The sequence below is a fragment of the Hemiscyllium ocellatum genome, chromosome 3 (genome assembly GCF_020745735.1).
Source record: "Hemiscyllium ocellatum isolate sHemOce1 chromosome 3, sHemOce1.pat.X.cur, whole genome shotgun sequence".
Lineage (NCBI taxonomy): Eukaryota > Metazoa > Chordata > Chondrichthyes > Orectolobiformes > Hemiscylliidae > Hemiscyllium > Hemiscyllium ocellatum.
In genome coordinates, this window is record NC_083403.1 from 41,005,641 (window position 1) to 41,028,148 (window position 22,508).

General features: G+C 39.0%; 1 protein-coding gene across 2 annotated transcripts in view; it reads right to left on the minus strand.

The window, feature by feature from the left end:
* phip (pleckstrin homology domain interacting protein) overlaps nucleotides 1–22,508 on the minus strand; it is a 199,816-nt gene that overhangs the window by 48,553 nt on the left and 128,755 nt on the right. For both annotated transcript variants that reach the window (XM_060849675.1, XM_060849666.1), the window contains exons 18-24: nucleotides 21,956–22,090; nucleotides 20,498–20,681; nucleotides 18,863–18,965; nucleotides 5,352–5,495; nucleotides 2,612–2,691; nucleotides 378–612; nucleotides 74–193 (exon numbers count right to left, since the gene is read on the minus strand). In XM_060849675.1, coding sequence (XP_060705658.1) covers nucleotides 74–193; nucleotides 378–612; nucleotides 2,612–2,691; nucleotides 5,352–5,495; nucleotides 18,863–18,965; nucleotides 20,498–20,681; nucleotides 21,956–22,090 — 1,001 coding nt within the window. The remainder of the gene's footprint in view (nucleotides 1–73; nucleotides 194–377; nucleotides 613–2,611; nucleotides 2,692–5,351; nucleotides 5,496–18,862; nucleotides 18,966–20,497; nucleotides 20,682–21,955; nucleotides 22,091–22,508) is intronic.

The following is a 22,508-nucleotide window of genomic DNA, read 5'->3' on the forward strand; positions in this document are numbered from 1 at the left end:
CATGACAAATGCATCCCATGTTGAAGAAAAGGTAGGCCATTATCATGACAGTAGAAATAGAACATTATAATACCTCATCACCCATCTGTGGTACAAAAGGACAACGCCTGGGCATAGTGTCAGTAATCCATACTGGTGGAAGCCACTCTTCCAGAGTCTCCCCTTGTTTCGGTATGACACCAGCTGGTGGTCGCTGGAAAATAACAATATTTTCTATCCATTAAACTTGTTTAGTGAAATCATTTACAAATGATCTCAGTACTGCACCAGCACTCATAAATAACTTTGAACTGACATTCCCTCATGAACTAATTCCTCACCAGTTCTACTTTGTTCTACTGAAGGGACTAGGAAAAGTTTTCCAAGTAAGCCATCACCTTTATTCTTTTCTCCCTTGGTTTCCTCCTTATCTTTGGAGTTGCAGTGCCATCTTTGTCTTCTTTATGTTTTTTCCTTTCTTTCTTTATTTCTTTTTCTTTCCCTTTTTCTTTTTCCCCTTCATCTTCCGAACTGCTAACAGCTTTCTTTGCTTGCTGCCTTGATGATTTTTTTGGTGGCTGAAGGTTAATTCCAGCATCGGCAGTCCAGTCGGAATAGTCACTTGAATAATCACTAGAAACAGAGAACTAAAATAAATGAAAAGGCCATTGATCTGAAATGCTAACTCTGGCTCTGTCTTCTGACACACTGAATGATGTGTCACATGCTTGGAACATTTTCTGTTTTTCATTTCACATATTACCCAATAGATATCTCCTCCAGACCACTTAATAATTTATACACAGTCTCCTCTGTGTATAAATACAGCAGCCCAAATGTTCCAACTCACAATAATTTAGATTGGGATGTTACAAGCAAACCTTTTAGCAAATCATAATCTTGTTATCATTCACTTTTCATAGACAGCTAATTTAGAAAGTTTGACAGGTGCACATGCATTATGGGTGTGGTTACAACTTTTAGCGATAACATTAAACAACAGTACATCCTCACTTTAAGTTACTTCATTTTAAGTTGTTTTGATTTAACCTTGTGTTTTTAATGGGCACAGCATCTGTATTAAGCCTGCAATCCATGAGGCTAAATGTTGTTGCTACAATATCCTTGTTGCTACGTCCCAATTGATTCCATTTTGGAGCAACCTGTTCCACTTCCTGACTCTCTGAGTTATTGCTGCCCTTCTGCTGACTCTTTCTGCTCGAGGCTATTCCAACATGGTATCAACTGGTACATATCAACATAGGATATGAAACAATGCTAAAGCTGCAAATCCATGAAGCTAAATGCAGATACTGGGCCGATTAAAAACACAAGGTTAAATCAAAATTAAAATGAAGTAACTTAAAGTGAGGACATACTGTATTGGCTGATTAATGTTATCGTCCACTCTGAAACTCAATAATGTTGTTACTATGTAGGTGGCCTCCTGCCTCTTTCCATTCATCTTCCAAACATTGCACAATGGTTTGGAAAAGGATGTGGCCAGCAAGAAGGTAGATGGAGGTTTGGGGAATGGGAAGGTCAGAAAGCACAAATCAGTAGAAAGTCAGATGACCAAAGTAAAATACTCCTAGATGACCTGATGTCATATAAGGTACTAAATAATTGCTAGTCCCTACCTTTCCAATAGTATGGATGCCAGTTTTACATGAACATCTTTTATAACTTGAAATATGAATACTCCTAATGTCATTATTCTAACCTTCCAAGAACAACATTATATGCACATTGCAGACAAAGTGTTTTCATTTAATAAAACAAAGATATTTTTTGTTTCACGGAGTATACAACATCATTCATACCTGAAATTCACACCTCGTGACCGAGCAAAATGTCTTGGGAGCAACATTTATAGCCTTGTTTATTCTTATTAATTGACCCGGTCACAAATTACAATACCCAATTAATCTGGAGGCTCTTATTTATTACTGGTAACATATTGTAATCCACAAAGGGCCATAAGCATATTTTCCCATTAGGAAAAGCCAATTGGTAACATAACGTATAACATAATTTGAGAGGCACCACTTGACGTGAAGAGCAGGTGAGGCAATTAAACAGACAGTACGGAGGTTGAACCTCTGCTGTTGGCATCACTCTCCAGACATCTAGGCAAACAAGCTCACCTCCCACTTATTCTCTAGCCAACAATAATGTGGAAAAACACAAAGTAATATCAAGGGGAAGAGAACCAATACAAAAAACAATGAAATGGACTAACTCAAGGAGAGATGTTTTTACATTCTCAGTGATGACTGAGTATTAACTGTGCCGTATTGCCTGGCAGCTGAGGTTGGGTATCTGTTAAGTTTTGTTTCAGGATGGCTCCTTAGCACAAGTCCTATTTTTTAACAGTGACAAGTCAGGTACTGCCACGGCTTGAAACCGATCTGCATGTTTCACAACAAATGAGCCACTCTTCTTCCCACCTTTCTGGTAAGTTTGCCTACTTTACATATTTGAGCAAAAATTTGTTAAACCCACAAATTCTTGTGAATTTGGTACAGGCCTTGATTCTGGAACTCTCTGCATCACAACAAGCAGAAAACATGAGTAAACACATTTTTTATCATTAAGAATTTTTTAAAAAATCATTTAAAACATGACTTGCCTAGAGCTGCTGCTTTCATTGTGCCAGGCATCCCCATCCTCTTCTGATGTCACACCATTGACAGCACAGACTTCAGCCTCCTACAAATTAAAATCGAATTTACTGAAGACATATATTTCTATAATTGAAGGATTTTCACACAATATGTATTCCTGGTGCTGTCAGTAATGACATGCATTTTAGAAATACAAAGACGAGTCAGATGCAATGTATTAATGATGAAATTTTGAAAATGTTGGCATCTGAAGTCATAAATGGTCACACACAAGTTCAGAAATTGTTATGCGATGGGACTCTTATGATTGCCCATACACAAAATAAAGTCGAAACATACATTTTTTTTTCCAAAACGTCCTAGTTATAACAGCAAGAGGAGGTACTTACCTCTCCTCTCTGTGTCTTCTCGCCCCTCTCACACGCAGTAGAACACATCGCAGTTCTAGGATGCGGGAGGGAGCCAAAACAATATACTCAAAAACAGAGGTTGGTAACCCCCAGTACAGCTTTAAAACCACTTTTTTTTAAAAAAAGTTCATAATTATACAAAAGCCACAAGTCTTTATTTAATAAATTTTCAATACAAATCGATTTTTACTTTGCAAAGATTCTCCACCCATTCTCTTCATTGGATTTGTCAAAAGGCAAGTACTGTTATGTCCCTAGGAACCTGTCTCAACTTTACCAACTGAGAGAGGTGCCAGTGCCCCCAAAGGCAGTTTAACCATTTGAACAAAAAGTGAAGGTTGGGGGCATAGTTCAAAATGATACTAACAAATTTTAGCAAAGGCCTGAACATACAAAGACTTGGTCATGCTTCATAATGCAAAATATTTCAAAGTTATGTGAACCAAATGATGGCAAAAAGATTAATTTAGGATATCTATATGAGTTGGACCAAACGGTTTGTTTCCAAACTGCACAACTCTATGACCCATGTCCAAATAACAGGGATAAAACATAACAACATTTTACTTCAATATTTCCAAATATTTCTCTTTGGTAAGGAATTCAGCTCAATTGAAAAGACGTCAATGAGATGCCTGGCTAAAAATAACTTCAGTGCAGCAACAGATATAATAGATAAGACCCCTACCATAAAAATCTAGCTTCTGACAATATAAAACCAATTATTAAATTTACAAAGTATTGATTATAGTCAGATCTCAAATGCTGACACAAGTCAGTTCAATAATCACAATAGGGAGGAATACATCTGAGCGTACAGCAACTGTAACTGTAGGAGGTTATCGAGAAGATTCAACGAAAAACAGAATAAAAACAAAGTACTAAATGATGGAAATCTGAAACAAACAGAAAATGCTGGAGAAACTCAGCAGGTCTGGCAGCATCTGTGGAGAGAGACAAAATTAATGTATAGGAGTCCAGTATGACTCTTTTTCAAAGCTGAAAGGGATCGGAAAATGTTTTTATACATTTAACATAGGAAAAGGTGAAGCAAAGGGGGAACAAGTGGTGTGGAGACCCAGCGCAAAGAACAATGGGCTTGCTAGTTTGTATGAAAGAGATATGTAAAATAAAAGTCTGCAAGGATGAAAATGAGTCTTCTTGGTCACGAGCAAAGCGAATGGGTTTTGGTGGCTTGCTCTTTGGAGGGTCAGTGTGGACTTGTTGGGCTGAAGGGCCTGCTTCCACACTGTTGGGATTCTACAGTCTTTGATATGCAAGGTGAGCTCATGAGAGGAGATGGGATGGGTGGGGGTGTGTTGAATGCAAGTAAAATGGAGGACTGACTTCATGAGGTTGGGCTCTGAAGTTGCAGTTGAAGTCTGGGGACTGTAAGATGCCCAAGCAGAAAATGGGATGCCGTTGGTGCTCAAGCTTGCATCATTCTTCACCGGAACATTGTAGCAGGTCCAGGAAGGAAGAGACTGAACAAGGGTGAAAAACAGAGCCAGCACAGTAAGAACTAAGTTTAGAGGGGCATAAATAGGTTGAAATAACGGGTCTGCTAGGATAGTACTGTTTGTAGATATTGGGAAGGAGGTGGACGTGGGCTGTGGTTGGTTGGGGGACTATGAGGTGGGAAACTGTGGAGTGGAGGTCTCCAGAGGAGAAGAGATCAGTAATAGTCCTGTAAATAACAGCTTGACATTCAGTGGTGGGATCATGACCCAGGGAGAGGGGAGAAAGTGTGTCAGGCCTAATGCTCAGCACCTGCAAAGTAAGGATCAGCACAGCAGATGACAATAACACCATCCTTATCAGGAGGATTGTTAACTAAGTCAGGGTTGGTTATGAGAGAACAGAGTGCATCCAGTTCATAGGGTGACAGGTCAGAGTCGGTGAGGGAAGCGGAGAAAGGTAAGACATCCAATGTCAAATCAGCAGTTTTTAATGAAAAGATCAAGTGCAGGCAAAAGGTCAGAAGGGAGGGGCCAAATAGAGATGGATGGGAGAGTCTGTGCAGCTAGGACAGATGCGAAGACAACGGAATAAGAATTCAGCAAAAAGTGCCCAAAATTCATTGCGGAGGGTGTGCAAAGAAAATACCTTAAGCTGAACAAAGCAACAGTCAATGCACTTCATTATACAAAATGCTTTGAGATGCAAATAATATCTTATATGTCTGTACAAAATATATGTTTACATTTTTAGGTGTTATACATTTGTAAATAAATTTTAGTTGCAGTAAACCATATTATAGAGATAGAGATTGATTAAAATGTAAGTCCAAACCCAGTTATAGAATAAGATACTTTATGTTCTTTGTAAAACTCACCTCTGAAGAGCTGTTGTAATCAATATTCTGTGGTAAACTTCTACTCCCATCATCCATTGCCGATCGTGTGCAATAATTGTGTATATTCTGGCGACTCTGTTTCTTCCCTTCTCCACTTTCTTGCAAACGTTCATAGGAATGCACCTAGAAAACAAAACGTAGCCAAAGCAAAATATTAGAACAGAATCAATTCTAAGGTGTATTTTTTTTAAAAATGCACGAAAAAAATCATACTGACATTTTTCTATTCCTTTTTCAATACTAATTGAATAACTAAGTTTCATAAGTTAAGATTATTATACAGTTAAAAAAAAGTGTGATATGATTAGTTGAGGACCCTGGGTCTGTACTCAATGGAGTTCAGAAGGATGAAGGATACATCATTGAAACTTACAGAATACTGAGAGGAAAAGAAACAAGGTATTGTGGATGCTGGAAATCAGAAACCAAAACAGAAACTGCTGGAAAAACTCAACAGGTCTGGCAGTATCTGTGGAAAGAAAACACAATTTATGTTTCAGCTCCAGTGACCCTTCTTCAGAACTTATTTTAGCTCGGAAAAAGTTGGATATATATTATATATACATGATGAAGGTGGAGTGGTAAAGGGGGGCGTGGAGTAAACAATAGTTGGGGATGGATCCCAGAAAGAGAGAGAAAAGCAGTTGTGCAGACAAAGGAACGGGTAAATGTCAGCCGGGGAGAATGAATAGCTGCAAATGGGGATCATTAGTGGTTGACAATGTGATGACAAGGCCTGGTGTGTAGGGGGTTGGGTTAAGGACATGAAAAGGTGTTCAGGCCCTAAAATTGTTGAACTCGACACTAAGTCCAGATGGTTGTACAGTTCCCAGGTGGAAAATCAGGTGCTGTTCTTCCAACTTGCACCGAGTTTCAGTGGAGCACTGCAGCAAGCCGAAGTCAGAGATGTTGGCAAGAGGACACATGGTGTGTTGAAGTTGCAGGCAACAGGAAGCTCAGGGTCATTTTTGCACACAGGTGTAGGTGTCCTGCAAAGCAATCACTTAGTCTGCGTTTCGTCTCCCTCATGTACAGCAGACCACATTGTGGACAGCAGATACAAGACAAGATTGAGTGAAGTGCAGGTAATCACTGCTTCACCTGAAAGGTGTGTTTGGTCCCTTTGATAATGAGGACAGAGGAAGGGATGGAAACTCTCTTTCTCCAACCATCCTTACTTCTCCCCTCTTCCCCACTCTCAGTAGATATACACCAACCTTCTCCCAGCTAAAATTAACTCTGAAGAATGGTCACTAGACCCAAAACATTAACTTTGATTTCTCTCCACAGATGCTGCCAGTCCTGCTGAGTTCTTCCAGTGATTTCTATTTTTGTTTCAGAGGGGGATAAATAGAGCGAACAAGGAGAGGATGTTTCCACTAGTAGGAGAGACTAGAAACTGAGGGCATTCCCTCAGAGTGACGGGACAATTCTTCAAAAGGGGATGAGGGAGAACTTCATCAGCCAGAGTGGTTAATCTATTAAAATCATTTCCACAGAGGGCTATGGAGGCCAAGACATTGAGTGAATTTAAGACAGATAGATTGGTTAGTAAGAGGATTAAGGGTTATAGGGAGGAGGTTCAGAATCATTTAGCTATGATCAAATGGTGGAGCAGATGAGTCGAGTGGCCTAATTCTGCTCCTCTATCCTATGGTGATGTATTGCTGCAGATTAACTTAATATCATCATTTCCACCTCCAACTAGACTCTGAACAAAGTTGCAGTTCTCATGAGGTGCGGATAGATTCAGATTTCTAATGTGATAGATAACTTCCATCGTAAAAATACATTGTCTAATAAGAGGAAATAATAAGCCTAAAACATTTACATAACGTGAGTAAATATAAGGGAAAGTGGCTTTCAGAACAGATCAGACAGAGGATCAGCTGTTGCTCCTGTACCTCGCCCACTCCAATTTTGCCTTTTTCAAAAAAAAAGCACTGGTAGAAATTTTCAAAATGACGTTTACAAAACCTCATGCCACAGATACACAGTCAACACAGCCAACTGCTTAACACCTCTGTTCCTGGGCCAAATGGTGTCATGCAAAATATATCTGGCCTGTATTGCTAATATTCTGCTTGTGGCTCCAAATGGTTCTATGTGAAAATTGGTTAAGTTCAGAAATCTAACGTAGAGCTAGATGGTGTTACTATTTTCAAAGCTACAGTTTGAAAAGATCTTGAAAGCTGCCAATTCAAAAATTGGTTATGCTCAGTTGATTTAGTTACCAGTGCTTTACTTATTTATCTAGTTTGTATCTGTGTAGAATCACTGAAGGATTGCTCACGATGGAGTTCTCCAGGACTCAGAATTAGGAGCCCGGTTCTCCCTGCTATCAATTAATGACCCTAAACTTTACTGTACAACATACAAATTTGAAAATTGCAGATAATACAAAACTTCGAAGTATTGTGAACTGTGAGGAAGATAGTGCAGAGCTTCAAAGGGACATGTAAATGTTGGTGGAATGGACAATCAAGTGGTAAATGAAACAATGCAGAGAAATGTGAAGCAATTCATTTTCTTGAAAGAATTAGATGATGTATTATAAAGTAAAGGGTAAGACTTTAAAGGTGATGGCAGAGCAGAGGGACCAGGCTAATATGTGCATAAATCATTGACCAGTACAGGATTAGTTGACAGAACATTTAATAAAGCGTCCAGTATCCTGCACAGAGTACAAAAAAAGGTGACCTTAAACTTGTATAAAACACTAGCTCAACCTCAAATGGAGTATTGCATCCTATTTTGGGAGTCACACCTTATGAAGGATGTGAAGGCATTAGACAGGGTTCAGAAAAAAAATCACAAGCATGGCTCCACGGATGAGGAACTTCAGACACATAGATAAATCAGCAAAGATGGGGCTGTTTGCCTTGGAGGAGGGAAGGTGAAGAGATTTGATAGTGTTGTGCAAAATCATGATGGGCCCAAGAAAGGGTAAAGAGAGAGAAACTGCGCTGGTAAGGTCAAGAACCAGAGGCCTCAGAATTAAGATCACTGGCAAAGTAATGATGTCATGAGAAAATGCTTTTTTTTTGAACAGGCAATACTTCTCAGGCTGTGGTTCTGGAACGCACAGCCTGAGAAGTATTGGTGGGAAATTCAATCAGGGGAATCAAGAGGAACTCATTATTATCTGAAAAGGAAGAATATACAAGGCTTTTTTTTTGGGGGGGTTGAGGGGGAGGGGAGAGGGGGCACTTAGAGGAAATGAACTGAGGTGCACACCTTCAGAAAGCCAGCACAGACCCAACAGGATGAACAGCCTTTTTCGGCACCTCTGCAGTTGTATGGCACTGAGATTTTATTTTCAAACATTTGATAGTAGTAATCCCCAGGAACATCCTTAAAGTCCCTACACACAACTTGTATGGAAATTTGATTGACTCACACTGATACCACCATGCACAAATCTGGTTCTCATTTTAGATGAAGGTAATAGAAAAATTACTGAAGGTACAACATAGATTTCCAAGTACGATACCAGAATTAGGATATACAATAAGTCAGCAAAGACTGAACAGGCTGTGGCACATATTATCTCACTAAAGTGAACTCAAAAATCTTCCTGCGATTGTTGAGAACAATAAATATGCAAAGTGTTGCTGATGTAATGTTAAAAGTTATACAAACTATAATTTTTTACTTTTATTGCAAATGTTGCATGATGCAGCCAATCTAGATAATTATAATGTCTTTTTAAAGGGTTATGAAAAACTAGGCTCATTTTAAATTCTGTGAATTCCCAGCTTTTCATTAAAAAAGGTGACTTTGGACATTGGAATTTTTCGTTAAACAAGGCATTTCTTGGAAACGACATAGTTTCAGCTAATTGCTGGTCTTGTTTACTAGAGGTCACCAGCTCGTGTTTTATGACTGGCAAAGAGTTGGGTTTGGTTTGAACATGTAATTAAATTGTTTGACTTTCAGTTGGGGGAAAAAACCTATCGAGGAAAAGATTGTTCAGCTGACCTCCCTGCCTTTCTAAAACATCATTGTCAGAGTCCAGTGCGATACCAGATTGTCTTCTTTAAGGGTACCTGTCGATATTATGGCTTCAAATAGGATTTGCCAAGAATCAGGCAACTGTATGCATCTAGTGACTCGTCTGTGTGTGCCAGGCCACCAACTATCTGGATTTTCCATATCTTATAAATGTTTTACTAAGTGTTATCGGCCAAAAGTATTGTTTCCACAAAGTAAATTTCTGCTGAGAAAAATCCATTTGTTTTCTTTTATGTGGTATGTATTTTTTTGATCGTTTAGAGAGGTAAATACTTATACTTTCATTGTGTCTATGAGCCAGTTTTGCATATTGCGAAGAAAGATTTGTTCTGCAATTAATGAATAATTTTGTGCTTATTAAATAAAGTTGGCTAATAGATGTTATTGTTCAAAATGTAATGTAGAAAAAACATACAATTGGCCATATCAGGAACTGGATAAAACAATTACATTTATGCTGTGACCTGTGTAGTAGAGGGACGAGAGAGAGCATACTTTTTCCCACCTTGATCAGAACATAAAATTAGAAGCTTGGAGCATGATATCGCATACTGATAGTTTCCAATCGGAAGTGAGGTAATAATAATTGGAAATGGCTAAGAAGGAAAGACATCAGGTTTCTAGAGCATTTTTAAAAATGAAAATGGCCTTGATGATAATAAAGACTTCTGGAAGATTTAGTTCCAAGCGACTTACAAAAAATAAATTATTCTAGTTTATTAGAATTGGTGGATAGGTTGAAGGTAAAAGTAAAAGCAGAGGCTAGAAAACAGACATAATTGGGATAATAGCACACCATTTGAAATTGGAATCGAAAAGTGTGGCACTGGAAAAGCACAGGCGGACAGGCAGCATCCGAGGAGCAGGAGAATCGATCGATGTTGCAGGCATAAGACCTTCATCAGGAATGTGGGTTTCTGCCCGAAACATCGACACTCCAGCTCATTGGGTGCTGCCCGACCTAGTGTGCTTTTCCAACGCCACACTTTTCAACTTTGATCTCCAGCATCTGCAGTCCTCACTTTCTCCCATTTGAAATTGGAAGAAAGACGAGGTAACCCAGTTGGTTGAATCAAACAAATTACCTGGATTTAAGTTGCACATGGAGCAGCTTGATCAAGAAAATAAACTGTAAAAAAATCTGAATACAGAAGAGAAATAAGAAAACCTGAGTTTGAAAGTGAGGGAAAAGAAGCAAAGTTCACAATGCCAGAAGTGAAATTGTCAAGGGAATGAGAAAAGGAAAAAGAAGTGAAGCAGGAGAGAGAAAATGAGGGAAAAAAAGAAACATCAGCTTAGAAAGCTGGAACAGAAAAAGAATGATGCCTCAGACTCCAAGGAATCTTCCGATGAGGTTTAACCCAAGGCCCAATAGGGAGAAGCTTAAACTTGTTCAAGTCCTTCTGTGAAGTTTGGCAAAGAGGACAAAAAGGCATTTTGATTTCTTTTGGGAGAAAAGGGAAGGAGAAAAGAATTAGAACTAAGTTTGTTATCACATGTACTCGCATGTACTTGTTTACTAGAAGTCACCACTAACAGCACCTTCTTAGGGAGAAAGGTAGCTAGGTACAGGATTTCAAGAACAAATCAGGAAAATAAAGAAATAAAAAAGTTCAGCATTACAGTCCTTCACGCCATCTTAGATACAACCTTCCTAGGTACAAAATCTTCGGAATAAATTAGAAAGATAAAATAAAATGAAATGCCCGGCATTACAATCCTTCAAGCAGATTGCACCAAGCCTCGCTGAACTCAACCTTACACTGCACACAAACACAGCCTGGTTCCAGGCACCAAGCTCAGAGTTCCTGAGACCAGGCTCCAGGCCTACCAAAGCCAGGCAGTCCTCGATCTGGGCACTGCCACTGCTGCTGCCAAGATCCTCTGATATTGCTCCAGTTTCCACACGATGTCAGAAGAGAGGGTTGAAGCATGCAGGGTTAGGAGTTCTAACACTACTTACTGTGCCAGCGCCACCATCTTGGAAAGGTAGCTAACAGAAAACTGGACGCTGGTCATGGAAAGCAAGTTGATGGACAGTGTTAATGAGGTTTTGGCCTTGCCTTGTGAGGTACTTCTCCAGAAATAAGGTAGCAAAAAAAAGCTATTACTCGTTCATTCAGTTTACACCCTGAAGTTGAGAGACAGAAATTTCCGAACATCCAGATGCAGCCTAGGCAGATTTATATTGAGGTTGAGAGGATAAAACAACATAGCTTTGACTGCTGCACGTTGGTATTCAAGGTGAAGACTATGTGTGATGCACTGAGGGAAATAATTCTCTTGTAATAATTAAGAGTTACTCTGCCCATTAGTAAGAACATACAAAGAACCAGAAGGTTTCAACAGAAAGATAGGCATCTGACATGGCTTTTAATTACAAATGTGTTCATGGATCCAAACATATTTTCCACAGTCCCCTGAAACCCAAAAATGATAGTAAATGAGGGGATGACAGGAAGGCAAGTAGCCAAGGTCATGAAGGGGTGCCTATGAGAGTTTCCTCCGGGTGCTCCAGTTTCCTCCCACAGTCCAAAGATGTGAAGATTAGATGGACTGGCCATGATAGATTGCCCATTTCCAAAGATATGTAAGTCAGGTGGATTAACCATGGGAAACGCACTGAGTTTGGGTGGGACACTCTTCAGAGGGTCAGAGTGGATTCAATGGGCCAAAAGGCTTCCTTTCACACTGTCAGGATTCCATGAAATTCTATGAAAGCTATGAGTGCTTCAGCTTCTCTTTCTTCCACCTAAAAAGAAAGGTGCTGAGGGTAGGAGTGACAAACAAAGGCCTAATTCCACTATCAGAAGATGGAACACCTTCATGCAGACTGCTGACAGTTCCAGAGTAAACCCATGGGAGGTAAACGAGATACTGAAGAGTTACAGAGAATATTTGTGAAAAGGAAACATAACTCCTTATTTCTCAAGCAAAGCATGTAAAACTGTACTTATGCTAAGCGATACAGGAGCCTCTCAAAGTGCTGGGGAAAGACATGACAATTCTACCAGAAAGCAAAATAAATGCCAAAACTTAGTAAATAATACTAAGTCACTTTATTTCAGGCATACCTACAATGTGACCTAACGTTAGGACAGTGACTGTTGCTGTTGTTAGAACCTTCACTGATTTTTAATTTTTTTTAAGTTTTGTTTTGGAGCTGTGAACTGTGAGCTGAGAACTGAAGGTGACCTGTGGACTGTGAGCAGCAGCTTTTTTTTAAGAAAACGAATGAAGTCAGATTTGAAAATTAGATTAGATTAGATTAGATTACTTACAGTGTGGAAACAGGCCCTTCGGCCCAACAAGTCCACACCGACCCGCCGAAGCGCAACCCACCCATACCCCTACATATACCCCTTACCTAACACTACGGGCAATTTAGCATGGCCAATTCACCTGACCCGCACATCTTTGGACTGTGGGAGGAAACCGGAGCACCCGGAGGAAACCCACGCAGACACGGGGAGAATGTGCAAACTCCACACAGTCAGTCGCCTGAGGCGGGAATTGAATCCAGGTCCCTGGCGCTGTGAGGCAGCAGTGCTAACCACTGTGCCACCGTGCTACATTATTTCATGGTTAAAATGCTCCACAGACACTTTTACTCTGGAAAGGCTTCTGCTCAAATAAATTGCAGATGCTGAATGTTAAGTGGGTCCTCATTGGAAGACAGCCAGTCATTAAAAAAAAAGAGGTCAGTGTTTGGACTGTGTTTAGGTCAAAAGGATTGTACCTAGAAAAGCTAGAGGAAGGAAGTGTGATTGATCCCTGATAGTGCTCTCATTATCAACTTAATGAATGCTCTGAAAATAGAATCTCAATTATAAGAATTAAATTGATATTCCTCGGACCCTACTGGAAGATATTTAAATGCATAGGTGGAGTCAGAAACCAAGCAAGATATAATCCTACGTTCTTGTCTGACAGCGATATTACAATTGTGGAGTCTGCTTAAGTGAATTGTCAGTTAACTTGTTTACATCTTGTTTACTTTTTCCCTTTTTATTTATTCCCTAATTATGTTTATCTGTTTTTGAGAGAGTGTGGGGCTTGGGATCAAGGATGACTGAGTTTAAACCGCACATATTCATTCGATTACCTTGTTATTTAACTTTGCTCTGCTAAAACTACTGTATTTTTAATTTTTTTTTACACTATAAATCTGGAGTCTAGCATTGATTATTCACAAAGTCTAGGATTGGCTATTCAAAGAATCTGGTAAGGAACCAATGGAGTCAGTCTTTAAGTGTGTACAAAGGTTTTAATTTTGTGGTGTTGAGAACACAGAGGTAGGAAGGCTCTGTCCTTGATTTGGCTGTCTGTCCCCATCATAACATGATTGTCCACAGCTTGCCTCTAGACAGAATTCCTGAAGAAGGGCTCATGCCCGAAACGTCGACTCTCCTGCTCTTTGGATGCTGCCTGACCTGCTGCGCTTTTCCAGCAACATATTTTCAGCTCTGATCTCCAGCATCCGCAGTCCTCACTTTCTTCTAGACAGAATTAATCAACTCTTGGGGAACGATTTGGCTAGAGCAAAAATAATGGCTTCTCCAGTAGTCACAGAGGAGTTATGTGAGGTCAAGTGACAAAGCGGTTACAGGAAATGTTTCCAAGTATCCTTTCTTCATATGTCATCACATGAGCAATGGCTAAACAAAGTCTAACATCAAAAGTTAAATTAGCATTTGGCAGATAATTGGTTATCAGTAACCTTTTTTGGGAATTCAAATATTCATAGGATTATTATCAATTAGTCTTCTCCAGTTGAGCAAGATAATCAGAGTTAAGAAATGTATCACAATTGACTCAAACTAAAGCTGAAGCAAAGGCAGTTACAAAATGTTACTGTACTAAAAATGGGCTTCTGATGAGGAAGTGGAGGCCTACATGCAGACATGGGGATGAAGACTGGACAGTGGTTCACCAGATAGTGGTACTGCCCAAATATCATCTAGAAATATGGAGGATTGCCCTTGAATTTCCTATAGCAGAACAGATGTAATTTGAAAGACTTGAACATTGGTATGTCATTAGATTTACTGGTTGGGTCTTCACAGGAATAAATCGTTGGAAAGCCATAACCTGCAATCAATCTTTAACTCCCAGTTTTTGAGGAGACATTTAGGAGGGTCTTAATTGACTGTGTGAGATCTTTACCCAAAATCAAAAGCAGGACATCAGTATGTCCTTACCATCATGGATATGACTCATCAGTTCCCAAAGGTCATTCCTTTGGGGACAATTTCTATAAAGGTAGTGATCAAGAAGTTAACTCGGCTCTTCACTCAATACAAATTACAAGTAGAAACCAAGATGGATCAAGGTTCAACACTTATGTCTAACAATTGTTCAGCAAGTCATGAACAGTCTGTGTGTACAATATTTAAAGCCTTCAGCATACCAATCAAAGACATCAGCAAGTTACAAGCCTCACCATATCATCAAGCCTGCTCTCAGACCAACTCAGACACCACTTCGACACTTGATTTTGGAGCTGACAAACAGCTACAGCTTGAATGCCTCTGCCTGGCTGCTTTCCCAGCAGGAACAGTCACATATTTTATGCATGCTGGACAGTTCGGCTTCTATCCAATGGTGTTTACTAAAGTAAGAGGTGACTTCATTGAAACATACAAAATCCTGACAGTCTTGATGCAGATTGGATGTGAAAAAGCTGTTTGCTGTGGTGGAAGAATCTAGAGTCATAGAGATGTCTAGCACAGAAACAGACCCTTCGGTCCAACTCGTTCATGCTGACCAGCTATCCTAACCCAATCTAGTCCACCTGCTAGCACCCAGCCCATATCCCTTCACACCCTTCCTATTCATATCCACAACCAGATGCCTTTTACATGTTGCAATCGTATTAGCCTCCACCACTTCCTCTGGCAGCATATTCCATACACGTACCACCCTCTGTGTGAAAACGTTGCCCCTTAGGTCTCTTTTATATCTTTCCCCTATCACCCTAAACATATGCCCTATAGTTCTGGACTCCCCCCACCCCAGGGAAGAGATTTTGTCTATTTATCCTATCCATGTCCCTCATGATTTTATAAACCTCTATAAAGTCACCCCTCAGCCTCTGATGCTCCAGGGAAAACAGCTCTCGCCTATTCGACCTCTCTCTCTCCAGCTCAAATCCTCGAACCCTGACAACATCCTTGTAAATCTTTTTTGAACCCTTTCAAGTTTCACAACATCCTTGAATTAGGAGTCAGTGTTTACCAGGTCAGGGGTTGCCCATTTAAAACAGATGAGGCAAATGTTTGCGCTTGAAGGCTGTAAATCTTTGGAACGTCTTTCCTCAAAGGTTGCTAGAGGCAGAATCATTTAGATTTTATTTAAGGAATGCTAAGTTATCAGGAGTAATGAGGAATATGGAGTTGAGGCTAAATCAGATCAACCATGATATTATTGACTGGCAGAACAGAACTGAGTGGACAGAATGTGCATATTCTTACTGTATATTTGTATGTAAGCTTGGAGTTGCTGTTCTTGGCAGTATCTGTCTTTGCCTTGTCATTTGACAGGGAGGTTACCCATAATTTTGCAAATACACCTTTGGCAAGTTTTATCACTAAACCAGCTGATTATGATTTTTTTTTTTAACTGGACCTCCTAATTGCTTTGAATGGCCTTTTCAAGTGCCACTGTTTACCAGCACACCACCTAAGTATTTAATACAGTTTAGAACACTGTTTTGTGCTTGATTCATTGGGCTCTGGAAAGTTGTTGGGGTATTTTTAGCCTGATTGGCATTATTCTGTATCAGAGAAATTTGGTGTGACAAAGGATGATAATCTCTTTAGCTCAGGCTTTTAAAAGGTGCTTTCCAGTATCCCTTTAATATGTCAATTTTAATAAGAAGTATGACACTGATAACTCTGTCAATAAATGAGGAATTATGTAGGAGTCTACCTTTGTTACTGCATTGAACTTTTAGTAGTGTGTGCAGAATCTGGTTGAACCATGAGGCTTCAATTCGAGCACGACTGGGGATCTCCAGCTATTTTGACTCCATTCATTGACGTGGTTTTCAAACATGCTCCATTTCTGCTTTTCTTTGAAAATGATGCTGTTTTATAGCATAGGAGAGATTTCTCTTACATCTACATCATGAATGACTAAATTTGTACACCCTGATTTATCCCTACAAACTCCTTGAAATTTTGTTGGGTCTGCTCGCTCTTCTGAATGTAAGTATTAAAGCATGGTGTCTAACATCCATAATATTACGGGGTTGACTAATTCTATGATAGCAGGTTCAGTTTGAGAATTATCTCGTCCTCTCTCTGTTTCATTCTCCATTGTCCTTACTACCTGGCACTTCTGTACTTGCTTATTCTCTTCCCAGTGATCACATTACATCATCGTACTGATATGACATAACAGATCCTTTTTTTCAGCAATCTGCCTGTCAGTAAAATAATTTACTTTACCAAGCTTTTTGATTATTCTTGCTTTCTGTGGTTGTGTAAAGGTAGTAATACTCAGAAGTCATGCCATGGTTGAAATGCTAGAGTTCTAGTGTGCCTGACTGCCCATACCTTTATGAAACTAAAACAGAAATTGCTCGAGGAACCCAGCAGGTCTAGCAGTATCAGTGAACAGAAAGCTGAGTTCATATTTCAAGTCCAGTGACCCTTAATCAGAACTTATCTTCATGATGTTTTATGAAGCTTTAAGGTGTTCCTTAACCACATTATAGATGCTTGTGAGCTGCTCCCAGAATGCAGGTTTAATATCCTTCCGTTGTAAAAATATTTCTGATTCACTTCAGAGGACCTGTTCTGTCCATAAACTAATTCAAAAAGGACTGAAGCTTATAGATTCATGAGGTGAATCTTGGGTGACAAATTGAAGAAATTCCAACCCTTTGTCTCAATCATGAAAATGTCCTGACAGTCCGCCCAGATCATTGCTTTGAAAGTTTAGTGTTACAGTTGAATTGCATGGATGAAGGGCCAAGGAGGATGGTAGCCATGAACCATGCAACTGCACTATGCAAAAAAAGCTGTAAGACAATAGACAGGGCAGGCATGCATCCATCTGCAGCCACCAAATACCTGCACTATTATATCTGCAAGGAATTTGTGCTGCTTTCTCAGTAAAGGAGAGAACTGGATGTGGGATATAAATAGGATGAATTGGATCTTTAATGAAATACAAGAGAATGGAAATGGATAGTCGCTACTCAAGGAGGTCTCTTTTTAAGGCTCAGAGGAAAAGTTTTTGCAATGCCAAGAATCTGATGTTGTCATTCTTACACTAATTTGACACCAAGCTCGCATTACTTTCACTACAGCAAGGAAAATTCACCCCATGATTTCTGTTCACCCCATAGCTTCAAATTTGACTTAGGTACACAATATTGTGTACATATTTTCAGAAATTCTGATAACAGTCACTTCCTTGTGTTACAGAATTAACGTTTCTACCCATATTGAATGTGTCACTGTTGGAATTCATTCAGTCTCCTTTAGACACCAGAATACTTGCTGGTTAAGTATTAACAAGTGACCAGACAACTTTGCAGACAAAATAATAAAGAAAGCATCAGCAAAATTTGCAGCTGCAACTTCAACAGTGTTAACTAGAAACAGAGATGGATAAGTAAGTGTTTTACCATGTAAGAAAGAATAACAAATGATGATTTATTCAGGGATCCTTTTTCCACCTCCCAGTGGTCAGCTCAAGTGCAAAATTATCAAGGTGCTAGAAAAGTGACTGATCTCTTAACTGAGGTTTGTTGTAGTACAGAAGAAATTAAGTGTGTATTTTACTGTTAACCCTTTTGGTCCAAAGTTTCCTTTTTAGTTTCACATTCTCACAAAGTCTTTTTCATTATGTATGTGGAAACAGTCTCTGCAAAACTCTAATAACAAATAATTCAAATGTCAATGAGCTAGACTAAACCATCAAATCCTTATTTGCAGTGTGCCTGTGCAAACTTAATCTAATTTTAAATCACTGGACTTTCATGCATTAGATGCAGAAATTACATGATTATTCCAAAAGGACTGAGTTAATTTCCCTTTATAAATCAGAAATCAACACTCAACTCAAGGCCATCTAGGATAGCAACACAGCAAGCAATATAAAACTTTTTGAACATGGTTGTTAAATATTCTGTAAGTATTAAAAAAAAAGGCACAATTACTGTCATGGTGCATTGCCAAACAGAAATATTCATAAACGGTAGTAGTATTTGCGAATGTATAATTTGAAAAATACACAGAAATATGCAATATTCAAAACATGTAATACTTCCAAAAAAAAATCTAGAAAACTAACTTTCCTATAGTAAGTGATACTATTGCAGTACATAGGCTGTCTGTAGTAAAAAGAGCTGTTAGAGATAAACAATATCATATCTATCGAAGGGTCAGGTGACTTTTAAAACAAGCGCCTCATTTCTCTCAGGCCATTCGTTAATTGCTGAAGGCAGCGGATTAAGTTTTTACCTTGTTTTCTCGCTGAACCTGAATTGCTGACTTCTTTTTCTTCTCACATTTAAAAATGTTTACCTCTTCTTCTCCTTTGGCTGTTCTACAGTCTTCCTGTTTACTGCAATATTAGAGAAAAACAGAACTTAGAAGCATTCTCATACATCCACCATGTGGCTAATGCATGAAGTGAACTAAAGAGAGGAAGTTAGTTTGTCCAATCACATCGTAAAGCAGTAAGTTAATCAAGTTCAAAACAAATCAGAAACCTGATGCCTTACATTAATCAGGTGCCTGCATCTTTGCAGCATTAAATACCCTTGTGTAAATGCACATCACTGTTGAATTCAGCAATACTTTAAAGACCAAAAAAATCTAGTTACCAAGGGTGAAAAAACAAAATTCTTTATATAGTCATGACACTGAGGTTGATATCTTGGTGGCAGCCAGCATTATGACACAATTGCTTTCTTCAAAATTTAAATGACAATTTAGCCTTGAAATAAAATGAAAATGCCTGACAATTCAACGATTATTAAATAAAAACTGTCTTGTAAGTTTAATGGACAGCGATCTTTAGGACAAATCTTCCTCAAATTTGTCATTAAAAATCTTTAGTTATGCAAATCTTGCTCCAAGATACAATACGTTTACAGGATACTGAAAACTATGAATTGCGATTTCGGAGTAGAAGAACTTTGCAAAGGAACATGAAATGAAGCCAGATTTAAATCTGTCCTGTGAGAGTCTGAATTGCAAAAAATTGCCAATGCTGCTTACCACCCTACATTTTCACTTCTAACGTTAAAATCTTACACTGTAAAACCTAGTTTAATAATATTTAAGATACACTTTATAACAAACACTGGGATTTGTCAGATGGATGTTGAAAATATTATTCCCCTTACTAGAAAGAATAGAACCAGGGAAAGCACAATAAGAATAACATTATCTACCATTTAAGAGAGATTTCTTTTTTCCCTGGTTGGAGGTAGGGTCAAAAAATATTTTTAAGGCTGAATTAGAAAGATTCTTGATTAGCAAGGGAGACAAAGAGTACAGAGGATAGACAGGAAAATAGAATTAGCATCGTAGAATCTCTACAGGGCAAAAAGAGACCATCTGGCCCATTGAATCTGCATCGACCCTCCAAAGAGCATCCCAGACCCATCCACCTAACCCACATTAACCATGTCTAATCCAACTAGCCTGCACATCCCTGGACACTATGGGACAATTTAGCATGGCCAATCTACCTAACCTGCATACCTTTGGACTGTGAGAGGAAACAAGGACATGGAGAGGAAACCTATGCAATATTGGAGAATATGCAAGTTCCACGAAGACAGTCACCTAAAGGCTGGAATCGAACACAGGTCCCTGGTGCAGTAAGGCAGTAGTGCTCACCATTGTGTCACCGTACAGCAATTGAAGCCATAATCAGATCAGACATGATTGACCAGTGCTGCCCCTCATTCATATGTCTACATGTAACTGCTAATGGCCAGTGTGTCCTTCACAAACCATACTGTCAGTACGATCAAAAATTCCAAAAGGCTACACAAAATGATTAATACTTGTATTCAAAAGAGTGAACTCTTTAAATAAGGCCAATGAGGCTACCATTTTCTTCTAAGCAGTATGCACTCCCACCTGGCTACACCTTGAGATAGTTCTGGGACTACCACCCTTCGACTCCAGGCCACAAGGTCCCGTTCAGTGGCAATTTCACTTCTTGGTGCATTACTGTGCATCTGCCGCACACCTTCAATTTGTCCACTGCGTCTCAATCCGACGTTTGGAGGTGAATGTATCTCAGAGGTAGAACTTTGAGAGCCTGGTGTCAACAAATTAAAACATTTTCTCATGTACATCACTACACCAAAGCTTTAAAATGTAATTAAGCTAGCAGAAACACACTTCAAATAGTTTTATTTTTGGAAGCAAAAACATGGGAAAATAGCAAACTGTGAGTAGGTCAATTTAAAAGAAAGTTTACAAGTCGAAGAAGTGAGCAGATGAAGTTCAATGCAGTGTGTGATGTGGTGCTCTTTGGTACAAAGAACATGGAAAGACATGTTAAAATGAAAGGTACTATTAAAAGATATGTAGGAACAGAGAGACTGGGTATATAGATACATAAATAATTAAAAGTGGCAGGACAAGAAGAAGGAGCTTTTAATAAAGCACACTGTATTCAAGGCTTGATTAATATAGGCACAAAGTACAAGAGCAGGGGGGATGAACTTAAACAGGACTTAAATTGATAAGTTGATAATTCAGCAGGATTATTCTGTACAGTTTTGAATGCCACACTATTGGAGGATGGGAATGAACTAGAGAAAGTGCAGAAAATGTTTATGAAAATGATTCCAAATATCAGACAAGATCTGAGGATAGATTGTAAAAACTGGGACTGGGAAATTTGATACAAGTTATCAAAATCATAAAGAGTCTTGATAGTGTGGATTGGGAGAAACTGTTGCACTCATTAAAAAATTACAAACTGGGGGTACAGTTTTACAATGTTTTGCAAAAGTAGTAAATGATAGGAGAGAAAAAAACTTTTTCACCAAGTGAGTAGTTAGAATAGGGAATGCACTGCATGGAAATATGGTGGAGGCAGGTTCAATTGAGGCTTTCAAGAGGGCATTAGATGATTATTTAAATAAAAATAACACATACGATTATGGGAAAAAGGCAGGAGATTAGCACTACATTAAAATGCTCAAAGTGATAATGCAGACATGATGGACCAAATAGCCTTCTTCTACAGCATAACAATTCTGTGATTCTGTGAAGTACACCAGAAAGGAGAGAATTAAACTTTTGTTGAAGTTTACTCTTGCAGTATTGAGATAGACAATCATTTTTTACAAAATCCATGAGTTCATGCTTAGTTCAGAAAGGAATCTTGATATCTAATGACACAAATAATACCGAAGAGCCAATAAAATTGTTCAGGCGTCTTCGGTGGTGACAGCTTCTTTCCTCAAGGACAGATGGATGAATGGCCTGAGCCAAAACTGTCCTTCACTTACTTTTCTGCTTTTTAATTTATAAAATAAACTATAACAATACATTTATTGACCAGTTGTTAAATTGCCGTACCTATTCTCCCTCTATTCAGGGTGTTGTTGGAACCTGCAGTCAGTCTCTGGTCTTGTTCCTGTTGTAGACGTTGGATTATGTTGTCTAAAGGACTGATTTCGTGGTTTGCTTGCTGACTCAGAACCTGGTTCAATCCTTAAGAGATAGTGGCAAACAGAAAATATGAAGAGTAAGCAAAAATACAATTTAATTGTTAATATAAAGAACTAATAAACAATCATTGTCACACCTGATGATTAAAAGGTGTTATATTTTCCAATACTGGTAAGTTAACAGAGTTTCTACTGGCTCAAATATATTATTAAAGATAAAGTCTTAAATAAAGGCCAACAAAATTGGGCGGCACAATGGCTCAGTGGTTAGCACTGCTGCCTCACAGTGCCAGGGACATTGGTTCAATTCCTGTCTTGGGCGACTATCTGTGTGGAGTTTGCACATTCTCCCCACATCTGCATTGGTTTCCTCCAGGTGCTCCAGTTTCCTCCCACAATCCAAAGATGTGCAGCTCAGGTGAATTAGTCAGGTTAAATTGCCCATCGTGCCCATCATTAGT